We start from the raw sequence: 13537 nt of genomic DNA, 5'->3' as shown, positions 1-13537 counted from the left end.
TGGGCTAGCAGGATACTCAGCTGTTGTAGGGACCAAATTCTGGGCCTCAACTGCAGAGGGCTGGGTTTAATACTATGCACTCTGGTACAGTCATTGGCACAGGTGTTGATGGTTCCCAAACATTAAGAAGTTGGATCCTTTCTTGCTGTTGGTAGCCAAGGCTTTCAGCATATGTTAAGGCCTGTCAGTAGCTAGTTTAGCCTTAAGGCTTAGTGGTATTTAAGACTTATTTCCACGGAGCGGTACTGTATGGTTTGGTACGGTAGGCCACTGTCAAAAGTCGGGAAGGGTGACCGAAATAAACGTAAACCGTACCTATTTTGGTCACCCTTTCGTTGGGGGTACCAAGCAGTCCCAAGAAGGTGGAGCTACAAAGACTGCAGTATGTTTATTGGTCGACAGAATCTTAGTGACAGGACAAACACCATGTGTAATCTTTTCGGGCAAGAGTGGATAATTTAGTTTTTTGAGAAGGATGATGGCAATCAGTTATTTGTTGACTGTGTTGTGCTGCTTTATAGGTTTTAATGTGCTATGTTTGTGTGTGTGGACTGTATATAGTTTGGATTAGTATCAGGAGATGCGAAGCAGGTTATGACTCTGGTGGTTGGCTGGTGGAAGCTGTCCTCTTGGTGAGTTGGTGGTCGGACACAGAAACACCACTATGGTCCGTTTTCATTACAACTCACCCTTGTGCGGAGTGACCAGCAGATCCAGCGTCTTCTGAGATAAGTTCGGCCAAATGGCCATCATCTCCTTTCTCAGCTCTGCATCCATCTGGTGCTTGTCTGCACCGCCTGGATAGCCCCACAAACCAGGGTGAGTGCCCACACACAGGCATCAAACATTTGTACACACATACACACACATTTGTACACACACACGCAAACGCGCAAACACACACACACACACACACACACACACATTTGTACACACACACACGCAAACGCGCGCGCGCACACACACACACACACACACACACACACACACACACACACACACACACACACACACAGCACACATGTGTACACAGTGCAAAGAATGTACAGACCAAAACGAAAGGCCAAAATAAATATATTTAGCCATTCACGCATGTACACATTCACCCAAAACAAAAGAGTTCATTGTTACTGTCAGAATAAGCAACATGTTCTTCCGTATTTGGTGCAATTCTCTGATTAGTAATTATTGGATTTGTTAAGGAGAAAAAGACAGATGAATGATCCAGGACCACCCAGGGCTGTCAGACAGGAATGTCAAAGACCTACTTCACCGGTTGGAATATGAAGGTGTATTGAACTCGGAGATCCTATGAAGTATAAATGTGCAAAAAAAATTGAAATCGGATCATCCTAGCCTGAGAAAAGGCAGAAAGAGTGCTTTATGGTCTCACTGTCTAACCCTACATTTCTCTTTCTGTGATGTCACAGAAAGAGAAATGTAGGGTTAGACAGTGAGACAGTTTCAATTTTTTTTGCACATTTATACTTCATAGGATCTCCGAGTTCAATACACCTTCATATTCCAACCGGTGAAGTAGGCCTTTAAGCGTAAAAGGGAAGATAAAGACACTAGTTGAGTGGCCGTACCCTTGGCGATCTTTATGTCCAAAGCCGTCCTGATCAGGGCCATGAGGGTGGAGTTAAAATGCACGGAGTTGTCCTCAGCGACGGGTAGATCCATGCGCAGCAGCCTCTGTGGAGAGCCAGTCAGGATGAGAGGATGAGAAAGGTACGAGTCCTTCGCTAAAGTGTGACGTGCCTGAACCTTCGGGGGAGGGGGAGTGGGTGAGGGGTTTGGGACGGGGGTTGAGAGAGCTCCATAGACAACTGCCAAATAAGGTCGGACTGGATTCGTCCAAGTTTTTTAAGTTAATGTTCCCTGAGACGGGTCAAAAGTTAAGGCAAGGGTGAGTAGTTGTCGCTAGAATTATTTTCTGATCAATGTAGCCTGGCAAGTCGATTTCAACTTGAGGCACTTGAGTTCTTAACAGTCTGGTACATTGAGCACCATATTAAGCTACTGCTGCACCGGTTTGCCAGTTTTAGTAGTGCGTGCATTTGCAACTGCGATCATTTTTGCTTAAGGAAAGAAAAGGTAATTCCCTGCGTCTCCTGTTTTTTTTTCCAATGATACTCTACAAGACAGCACAGCTAACCAATGAGGGGCCATCCGCTGCTAAGCAACTGTGAGAGCCGAGAACCACAAGGAAGAAACAACCAGAGCCAAAATGGCCTCCGACCCAACCAGTGCCCATGTTCCCTAAATGTGTGAATGCAGTGGCGCATTTACACATCTTTGTCGTTACACACATATAGATATATAGATGTATATATATATAACATTAAACATACACCAAACCCCCCCACCCACGTCCAACCCCAACCCCAACCTCCCTCCCCAGCCACTTACATACAATTATTTGCACAGACTCCAATTAAGGGGCGCTTAATTGGAGTTGTTTGGAGACAAAATAGGTCAAGTGGGGAACAATAAAACAGTATCACTGGAGTAATTCCGCAATTTTTAATCAGGAGACTACAGTTGTTGGATATAACTGAGGCATCTGCCATAGAGCTCCCCCTACCTGTAAGGAGGTTCCCTGAGTCTTTCAACATGTCTATACCAAGTAAAACCGATGGAGAAACCTGCGGATAGAACGAAACAAGCCTGGCCCAGCTCAAGAGGGCCGCTTCCCCCGTTCCTATCCCGACTAGTTTGCATCCATCGGATTTACCTACGAACATGAGCGTTGGGCACTTAATGACGGCAAGCACGGCAGCACGACGACGGTGAGGGTTTGTGTGTTTTCTGAGTGTGTGCGAGTGTCGGGCATGCCCCAAGCCGAGTGTATATACGGCAGGCACAGGGCATCAGCCAACATCCACAGCGCTCGGACAGGCAGGCAGGCAGGCAGACAGGCAGGCTCAATGTCGCCCATAGCCATGCGACATAAGAGTGCCAAGAACTCATGCAACATCCCAAGAAAAATCCCACAAACCCCCCGGACACACATAGCATGCGACATGCCTTGAACTTCACTTCACGCCCCATTATCTAAGCCCCAACTCTTCCAACTACACAGCCCACTATATAACATCCCGCCCCTTGAATTTCCCCCTTAGAAAACCCCATTTTCACAATACAAGCAGCCGTGCATCCACGCAAAGAGAGTATCCTCAATCCGACTATCTGGATTGATCCTACTGATTTGACGGATTACTTCTATCTTATCTCTATGTTCCCAAATGTACATATATACATATATTTTTTTTTACATTAAAGGGGTTCCCATTAGTCTAAAGTCAAATTGGACAGCGATGGAGGTAAGTATTTCATTTCATATCAAGTCAAGATCTCTCTCAATGCCGAGCGAGGTGCCGTGTCTTAAGGGGGTTGTCAGAGTTACAGAGGATTAGAGTTGTGGCATTCCCTGAAAGAAGAAAAAAAAAATCATAAAATATTCAAAAAGTGATGATGGACGTCCTTTCTGTTTTTTTTTGGACCAACCAGACTTTAGAGTAGTAGTAGTATTGTAGGGTAAGAGGAGGGAGGGGGGGGTGTGGGGGGGGGGGGGGGGGTCTTATTGAAGGGGATACATGGTTGGGACAGCTGTTAGTCGAGTTAAACTATAGGTTAAGTCTAAGCTTGGTTCATGAGATGTAGTTACAGATAAAAAGGGAAGGGCGAGAATGAGGAGGAAGAGGAGAAGGATTGTGAAGACACTGAAAGAGTAAAAAGAGGACTCGAGTGTGTCAATAAGAATTGTTAGAGAGAAAAACTGAGTGTGTGTAAGTGTGTGTGTGTGTGTGATTGTGTGTGTGTGTGTGTGTGTGTGTGTGTGATTGTGTGTGATTGTGTGAGTGTGTGTGTGTCAGTGTGTAGACAAAAGAGGAAGGTTGAAAAAATTACAGAACGAGACAAGAGTCGAAGACGAAGACTAAAAACAACACTGACATAACTTTTTTTCTGAGAAGAGGTCAGTTAAAAAAAAAAAACAAGATGTCGCGGTCGGCAGTATACACACTATTTTCCAGTAAGGGTGAGTGGGCCTTGTAACCACCATTAGGAAAGTCAATAAAGAACTTTGCCAAAAAAAAATCAAAAACTCAAAAGATATATCTAACGGTCACGATCTCTATTCTGCCACAAAAAAAAAATCGCTTTCGAATCTCAAAATTGTCTGTTTCATTGAGATTGTCCCAATGAATACTGGAAGGCTTGTTGATGGCTGAGGTATGGCTGTATGTGATGGGGCCGCTGGTAAATACAGGTTGACATACTGGAGGGGAAAAAGAAGAAGAAGAAAAACGGACAGAGAGGAGAGGTAAGATGGAGACAGAACGGACTCGGATGGATGGACAGAGCGATGGCGTGAAGGAAATGAAGATGGATGCTGATTGCAGAGACAGACCAGTGGATGTAGAGGTAGAATGAATGCTTGAATAAGATAATAATTCCTGGTCAAATAGAAATATAGTCTGTCTGTCTGTCTGTCTGTCTGTCTGTCTGTCTGTCTGTCTGTCTGTCTGTCTATCTATCTATCTATCTATCTATCTATCTATCTATCTATCTATCTATCTATCTATCTATCTATCTATCTATCTGTGTGATGTCACACATGGGAAAATTTAGGGTTAGACAGTGAGACCATAAAACACTATTTCTGCCTTTTCTCAGGCTAGGATGAACCGATTTCTAAAATGTTTGCACATTTATACTCCATAGGATCTCAGAGTTCAATACACCTTCATATTTCCACCGGTGAAGTAGGCCTCTTAAAGATATCGTTAATATGGATTGATACACCCTAACTATTTTCAGATGCTTTACTATCATGCATCTAACTTCCCACATTACAGTTAGAAGGATTTTGTGGATTTGGGTGTACAGGGTTCTTTAAAGGGACACTGTGTAACATTTTAAGTAATGCATTAGCTAAAATCAATATCCTCATTCATAAATATGTCCTCATTGGTGTAAAATCACCTCTGCCAATAATCTGAATTATCCTCCTGAGCGGAGAATTACAAATATTAGTATTACATGTTGTACATTGAGCAGGCAAGTCTTATGGAGGAATCCATGTTTTTGGAATGTCATCAGGTGCATTGTTTAGAATTTAGAATTGTTCTTGTCCTTGAAGGCCACTGTAACTTCTGTTATTATTAAAAAGGGGTGGGGTTACCCAGGGAGCGTTGCATTCTAGAACTTTGTAGAACTTTCTTTATGATGTCATATTACACAGTGTCCCTTTAAGGCTATCTATCTATCTATCTATCTATCTATCTATCTATCTATCTATCTATCTATCTATCTATCTATCTATCTATCTATCTATCTATCTATCTATCTATCTATCTATCTATCTATCTATCTATCTATCTATCTATCTATCTATCTATCTATCTATCTTTCTTTAAGGCACCATGTCCTTTCAACACTATATTGTTGTATCTGAATGTCAGAAAAATGAAAGGAGAGAGAGAATGACAGAGAGAGAGAGAGAGAGAGAGAGAGAGAGAGAGAGAGAGAGAGAGAGAGAGAGACAGTGTTGGACTCTACTGAGGTGGAGAGACAGAGTGGACAACAGGACAAAGAGACAACGGTTGCTAAAATACAATTTTTTTTAACCCTGTTGGTCAATGAAGTTTCCTTAAGTGTCAAAAAACTCATATTAAAACAAAAAACTAAAAATATATAGAAGGGGCCAGAACTTGCCTACTCATTTATTATGCATAGTAATTATTATTTATTGTCTTATTTCACAGTGTATTTGTGGTTCTGTGAGCATGTGTGCGCTCTAAAGGAGGAGCCAGCCACAGGAATAAGAGACGCAGAGGACTGAAGACAGACACCCTTGCCTGTCCTTCTGTATACCCGCATCGTCAGCACATAGTCGACTCTTAAACCTGCAGTGTGTAGAATTTGGGGTTTTATTTCCTAGCAGATTTTGTAGAAAAGAATTATAATATCCATAAGTACTTTAATTTAGTGCACAATAGCTGATTTTTTTTTTCTTTTTTAATTATTAATTTTTTCCTTAGAAAGGGTCTCATATATGTCCATATGTCTCCATACTTTGGACCAAGGCCTTGTCACCGCCATTTTTGAAGTGTCATAGTTGGAATGTCATCAGGTGCATTGTTTAAAATTTAGAATTGTTCTTGTCCTTGAAGGCCACTGTAGCTTCTGTTATTATTCAAAAGGGTTGGTGTTGCATTCTAGAACTTACTTGATGATGTCATATTACACACTGCACCTTTAATATGTTGTGTGTATGTTTGCCTCAACACTACACATTGTCCTTTACGAACAATGGCTTGTGTATTAAAAATCGACAATAATTTTTTAAACAATTGCCAACAGGCTGCAAAGGCCGGAGCATTACGAGCTTATTCGATGTTTCATGTTTATTACACTGCAAGAGAGAAATATGGAGACATATGAATTTAAAATCTCTGCTTTGCTTTTTTGAAGTTCTTAAATTTGTCATGAAACAAAGCAAAATTCCTTCTTTTTTTTTTTTCTTTTTTTTCCGGACTGGATTGTGAGTATTTTTGTTGCTCTGTGTGTTGTCTTGAGTGCGTGTGCGTCCGTGCAGGCTGCAGAAGAACTGGCAAAGCCTCCCTCTGTTCCCTTACTCCTGCGGCCTGACGGGAGGCAAAAAAAAAAGGAAAATAAAAATCGAAAAAAAACTACCACTTCACTATCACTTCACTTCACTGCACGACAAAAGCCCCTCCCTCCGTCCCGCGGCCGGAGAGAGAGAAAAGGGGACAGCGCTCACCAACCACCACAACCAACCACTAACAGACAATGAGGACAACACTGCTGGGACGATGGGTAGGGGGGGTATATGGGGTAGAGGGTAAGGGGGGGTAGGGAGGGACAGAAGGAGGGTGGGTGGTGGGTTAAGGTGGGGGGCGAGTCTACCTTATAGGCCACCCGGGCGGGACACCTCTTCCCGAGGCCTAGCGGCGGACACATGTGTCTTAGCATCTGATACATGTCTGTGTAAGTGATCCGGCCGCTGGAGTTGGCCACAAACACACACACACATCACACGCGCACAGACATTCAAACACACACACACACACACACACATCACACGCGCACAGACATTCAAACACACACACACACAGGCATCCAAACACACATACACACACACACACACACACACACACACACGCACACACACACACGCGACAGACAGACAGACAGACGAAACGGACGACGTGAAAACGAGTCAAATAAAAAGAATGAGGGGCGGGGGAGAGGGAGGTGTGTTTGGGAGGTGGAGACATCAGGGGGAAAAAGTAAAGGAACCAACAAAGGAGAGGAAGAGGGGAGGGAAACAAATACACAGAGGTTATTGTTCTGATCGCTGTGGATATGTGGTTGCTTTGGTGAGAGAAAGAGAGAAAGAGAGAGAACGAGAGAGAGAGAGAGAGAGAGAGAGAGAGAGAGAGAGAGAGAGAAAGAGATCGAGGACTAGCCTGGCAAGACCAACATAATCTAGTGCAAGTTTCATATTCGTTTCTCTACCGTGGATCAATCTGGACTTTCTCCAAATCTCCGTGGGTAGGAGTCTGCTTTAAAAAAAAAGACCGGGCCAATCAGGGGCTCCCGTTCTGACCTCATGTCCAGCCCTGATAGTGGAAGGCAGCTTCTGATTGGTTCGTGTGGCCGTCAATCAACAGCCTTGTAATGCTATAGTCGTATCTCACAAGCTTATTCGTTGATCCATGTTGACATCGACGACTGCATGAACCAATCAGGGGCTGCCTTCCACTAACCAACGTGGCTGGGCTCCTTTCCACGTAGATTGTAGAAAAAGCACACACACACACACACACACACACACACACACACACACACACACACACACACACACACACACACACAAGCTCTAACACACACACACACACACACACACACACACACACACACACACAGCCTAGACTGATCCAGCAGGAGAGAAACCAATGTGACGCTTGCACAAAATATCAGGTCCAGGTCTCAACTTTTTTAAGTACGAGGGGGGGGGGGGTTTATTTGAACATCGCTCCTACGTCTGGTATATCGTAAAATAAAGAGAGAGAGAGAGAGAAAGGGTTGTTGAAGGAGAGTAAGGGTTGGAGGAGGTAGGGGAAGAAATGTTATATAGTTTAGTAAGTTAGTTGTTGTTGTTCGAGATACCGTTCTATGCGAGATGAAAAGGGGGGATTTTTTTCTGATATTTTTTGGTTTTTATTAGTTTTCTTGGCCCTCTTTCGCTGCTCGAATAGAACTGGCAACGTCGGGGCTTCTTAGCAGGCAAAAGAAAAGCACCGCTGCTGCCGAGATCGGAGAGAGTGAGTCACAATGAACAAGTCAATGCAGCAACGTTATACTATAAGGCAACTGAGTGTCCACCAGTAACCCCTTCAATGCTCACAGCTGTGCCTATACAGATGTTCACGGGACAGTATGTTCCCTCCCCAAAATAATGATAGGGAAAGGGTTGGAATACCTAGACAGTGCTAGTTAGTGCCGTATGCTTTTCTTTTTTTTTGAAAATATCAGTTCAACCTCATCACGAAAAAAATTGTCTCATCCACTTTCCTCTTGGTGGTATTTAGCTATGCAGTTATCAAGGTCAAAGTCAGCTTTATTTTTTTTTACCTAGGGAGCATTGCATTCTAGAACTTTCTAGAACTTTCTTGATGATGTCATATTACACACTGCATGTAGTTGTCTCTTTTGTAGCTGTTTTTAATATAAAAAATTAAAATTATATAATTTCATATGTCATCTGTCCAAGGATTGTGTGGGGTGTGGGGTGGGTGGGGTTATACGTGTTTTGTATGTTTGTTAAAAAAGAAAAAGTTCAATATAAATCATGTATGGAAAAATAAGTCAGCTTCATTCGTCAATTTCAAAATATGTGCCAGACATACGGAGGAATCGAAATTACGTTTATCTCCGACCCCACAGTGCGATAAGGACCAAAAGGATAAAATTTGGTAAAAAAAGATAAGTAAAATTTACAATAAATACATTCTAGATAGTGTAAAAGGTAAAAGGCAAATAAATTGAGATGTTATGGTTGAGTATAGACAATTTGAGATTTCTGTCACCACTTCGATAACGATATTGACCCGTATGTATTGTTATATATCTACATACTGTTCTGAATGTTCCCTTTTAGTATTATTCGTATTATGTGTAATGTTGTAATGCTTTGGCAACACTGTTTGTACCACAAATGTCATGCCAATAAAGCTTTTTGAATTGAATTGAATTGATTCACTTTATGCCGCTCACAGCATTTACATCAGTGTCCCAGTTATTTCGACATCCCCATGACAACCCCAAATACCTTCACAAATAAGTTGAATGAAATGTTGAAATCACTCATTCTTCTTGTTAAGTTGTTAAAAGGGTTTTTTACTGGGAGTCTTTTCTCAGCCGAGCTAAGGGTGTAAGGGCAGGGTGTCATATTGTATCATATCATATGTATGGAATGTAAAGCCCACTGAGACAAATGTATTTGTGATTTTGGGCTATACAAATAAAACTGATATGATTTGATTTTGATTAAAATAAATATTTGGAAGCAATTAATTGTATCCGGAAGATTTGTCAATGATGTGTTGCTATGGTTACTTATTAGGTTGCGCATTCTTTTTGGAACAGTGCAAACAGTTTAACCTGATAACCAGTTTACTTTGAACAGTAGGAGTTCAATCTAGGTGTCCATACATCAGGGGTTAATCCACACCTATGGAATGTTCTCCAGCCAATCAGAATAGAGTATTCGAACAGACTATGGTATAATTCCAGAACTGATTCAATAGGGGAAGTATTAGGGCTCTGTTTTAATCAGGTAAGTGCTACAACCAGAGCAAAGTGTGTGACGCACTAGACTGTGTGGATGTCTATGATGCTATATGGCTTCATGAAGGAGCTGAAGAGCTGGATGAAGGGCCGTATAAATCAAAGGATGTGGAGATTAAAAAAAAAATAATGTCCGTTCAGTACAGTCACAGTACGTTTGCATTTTACTACAAATCACAGAAAAGGTGTTCACTCGTAAATATACAGCTCTGGAAAAAATTAAGAGACCACTCCAAATGTTCAGTGTCTCTCGTTTTTACTATTTATAGGAATATGTTTGAGTAGAATGAACATTTTGGTTTTATAATATAAACTACTGACAACATTTCTACCAAATTCCAATACATTTTTTGTCATTGCTGAGAGCATTACCATTAAGTAATGTAGAGATGAAGATTTAAGAAATATCCAGACTGGTCTCTTAATTTTTTTTTTGCGGGAGCTGTACAGCAATCGTGGGTAATAAGCCAAGACCGAATGTCTAGAAAACCTAAGCATACACCTCTGAAGCTTTCTGCATAGCTAGATATCACCAGGGGGTACGGTGTAAAACATGCTTTTTTTAATGATTTGGATGAACCGAAGACTGCAGCACCTTAAAGGGAAATCTCGACAAACAGTCATATAAAGCAAAACGCAGAAAGTCATAATCAAATATTTTTGTTCCCACGATCATCTGTGACACAGGGAGTCAGTGAGAGGTTTGTGGTGGACACGAGACCTTTTCCATGTCCACAGTCCCTCCCCTGAACCACACACACACCCTGCCCCCCCCCCCCTCCCCCTTCCCTGCTTTCCCAATATGCCAGACACACACACAGAGCAGGTTTGGTCAAGTATAGTATAGTATTTTTTTTATTTATTTTAAAATAGGCCTACTTTACTTATTATTATTATTATTATTATTATTATTATTATTATTATTATTATTATTATTATTATTATTATTATTATTATTATTATTATTATTATTATTATTATTATTATTATTATTATTATTATTATTATTATTATTATTATATTATTATTATTATTATATTTTTTTTAGGAAGACAAACAAACAACTGAAAAAGTGTTATTATAGTATTTCAGGTAATGTTGAATATACACTGTTGCATATAAGGCCTGTTACATTCTCATACATAAGGTGTTCTAACGCAAGCATGTGAGATACACAAGCTCTCTACTGAAAACATCGCAGGGGAAATAATGTATGTGTGTGTGTGTGTGTGTGTGAGTGTGTGTGTGTGTGTCTGTGTGTGCGTGTGTGTGTGCGTGTGTGTGTCCGTGTGTCTGTGTGTGCGTGTGTGTGTGTGTCTGTGTGTGCGTGTGTGTGTGTGTGTGTGTGTGTGTGTGTGTGTGTGTGTGTGTGTGTGAGAGACAAATAATGTCAATTGTTTTGACCATGACTTTGTTGTTTCATTTCACACAGGTAAGCTACAGGTTGAGAATGCAAGGGTGAATCACTTTCTATTTGATCTGTCCGCAAAAGAAAATAATTTATTCGCTCATAGTTGCTCATTTTAGCCAGATATTGCTGCTTGTTTTGGCCTTTTTTTATAGTGCAAAGGACATTCCTCTGCATTGCTCTTTGCTGTGCTAATGCAGAGCTTGTGAATGGCCTTACAATCACTTTTCCTGACTCCTTAAAAATCCACTATGTCACTGACTAAACCTTGGACAAGCAATCAGCTACAGCTCTGGAAACAATTAAGAGACCACTCCAAATGTTCAGTGTCTCTCGTTTTACTATTTATAGGCATAATGTTTGAGTAGAATGAACATTTTGGTTTTATACTATAAACTACTGACAACATTTCTACAAAATTCCAATAAATGTTCTTTTTGTCGTTAAGAGCATTTTCAATAAGTTATGTAGAGATGAAGATTGAAGAAAAATCCTGGACTGGTCTCTTAATTTTTTTCAGAGCTGTATTCAGACCAAGCCCTCTCTGTGTATGTCTCTGTACTTCTAACCCCACCCATCCACCCAGACCCCCCACCCCACCCCAACCCAAACAAGAACAATGCACATTGCTCCACCATTTTTCTGCCCAGGCAAACTTAGACAGCAAGCAGAAGAAAAAGACAATGGCTGACTGGAGTTTATAGACTCTAGTGTGTTTTCCCCATAAAACTAAATGAACAGTGAACACATCTGTTTCATTCCCCCAGCAGCGCTCACTCAGAAGACAAATAGCGAGTGCAGTGCACCACTTCATGCTTCACACACTTGTTATTGGTGTGTGTGTGTGTGTGTGTGTGTGTGTGTAAGAGAGAGAGAGAGAGAGAGAGTGCGTTCAAGAGAGAGTGTGTATGTGTGTGTGTGTGTACATTTCTGCATTGTCCCAAACATTCTCATTGTCATATCAGAATGCATATACAACAGAAACCCCGCCTTCCCCCCCCCCCCCAAAAAAAAAATGATTCAATGGGTGAGAATGAGTTCAAAAACTGAAAAATGCAAAAGTAAAAAAAATTATATTAAAAAAGTTAAACGGAAGAAATAATTTGCTCTTAAAAAAAGTGATATATAAAAGAGCGATACATTCATTCCAAGTCTCTTAATCAAAAAGGCGAGCAGGTTGCGTTTTTTTTTTTATAGTTTGTGCTTTATAGGTTGTTTTGGTCCAAACCTTGCAGGCCACCCTATGTGGGCATTTCTTGCCAAGGCCCAGGGGAGGGGAGATAACTCGCAATAAACTGTACATATCCTTATAATGTATGCGCCCGCTGCAAAGAGAAATACAAGGAGGGTGGGGTTAGGTGAAGGAAAAAAAACACAGAATATAGATAGAGAGAGAGAGAGAGAGAGAGAGAGAGAGAGAGAGAGAGAGAAGGAGAGAGAGAGAAAGAGAAGGAGAGAGAGAGAAAGAGAAGGAGAAGGAGAGAGAGAGAGGAGAGAGAGAGAGAGGAGAAAAGAGAGTAGAGAAGATGATAGAGAAGAAGAAAGGGAAAAGGAAGCATTTATTTACACAGAGAAAACTAGGTGTGAGTAAGTGGGGCTGCACAATGAATTTAATTTAAATTAAAATTTTGATTCATATATCAAAGCCGTCTAATTTCTAAATGAGGACAACAATTCTCTCGTTCATTTTCCCCTGTGCATTAAAGTCACGCTTAAGGGCAATTCCATCTGCTATATAAATGACAATATTCATATCAAACGATCAAAATTAATGTATCATTCACGCAAACAGCTAAATGTATTGTGTTCCTTCATGAAGCCCCTTAATGTTGATACAGTAGCTTGATGTTTTTTTTTTTAAGATTATTTTTTGGGCATTTTCAAGCTTTATTAGACAGTACAGAGTTGAAATGGGGAGACAGACAGAGAGGGGAGATGACCTGCAGTGAAGGTCCACGGGTCGGATTTGAACCCGCGACCAATGCAACGAAGGCCGGAGCCAATATGGTACGCACTCTATCCACTACACCACCAGAGCACCCCAGGCTTGATGTTTTTAGCCAACAAGCTTTAAATACAGTGTTTGTTGATTGTACAAACGGTCTGGGTGCTAGGTTTGATTTATTTATATTAATATTATGTATTCTTATACTGTGTAAATGTTTTTAAGATGTCCAAGTGTAAGTGAATATTTTTGGTGAAAAAACAAGATTTATAGGTGAGAATTGAAAATAGAATTTACGTTAT

General features: G+C 41.0%; 1 protein-coding gene across 1 annotated transcript in view; it reads right to left on the bottom strand.

The window, feature by feature from the left end:
• Positions 1-13537, bottom strand: part of cacna1ab (calcium channel, voltage-dependent, P/Q type, alpha 1A subunit, b) — a gene marked incomplete at both ends in the record, with an annotated part of 236991 nt that overhangs the window by 28500 nt on the left and 194954 nt on the right. Inside the window, 3 exons of the mRNA XM_080029679.1 lie at positions 690-797; positions 1590-1695; positions 12519-12615. Of these exons, the coding sequence (XP_079885805.1) occupies positions 690-797; positions 1590-1695; positions 12519-12615 (311 nt within the window). The remainder of the gene's footprint in view (positions 1-689; positions 798-1589; positions 1696-12518; positions 12616-13537) is intronic.

Source organism: Ammodytes marinus (assembly GCF_949987685.1).
Source record: "Ammodytes marinus genome assembly, chromosome: 6".
NCBI lineage: Eukaryota > Metazoa > Chordata > Actinopteri > Uranoscopiformes > Ammodytidae > Ammodytes > Ammodytes marinus.
The sequence above is the reverse complement of the archived record's forward strand: the minus strand, read 5'-3'. Positions and strand labels throughout refer to the sequence as shown.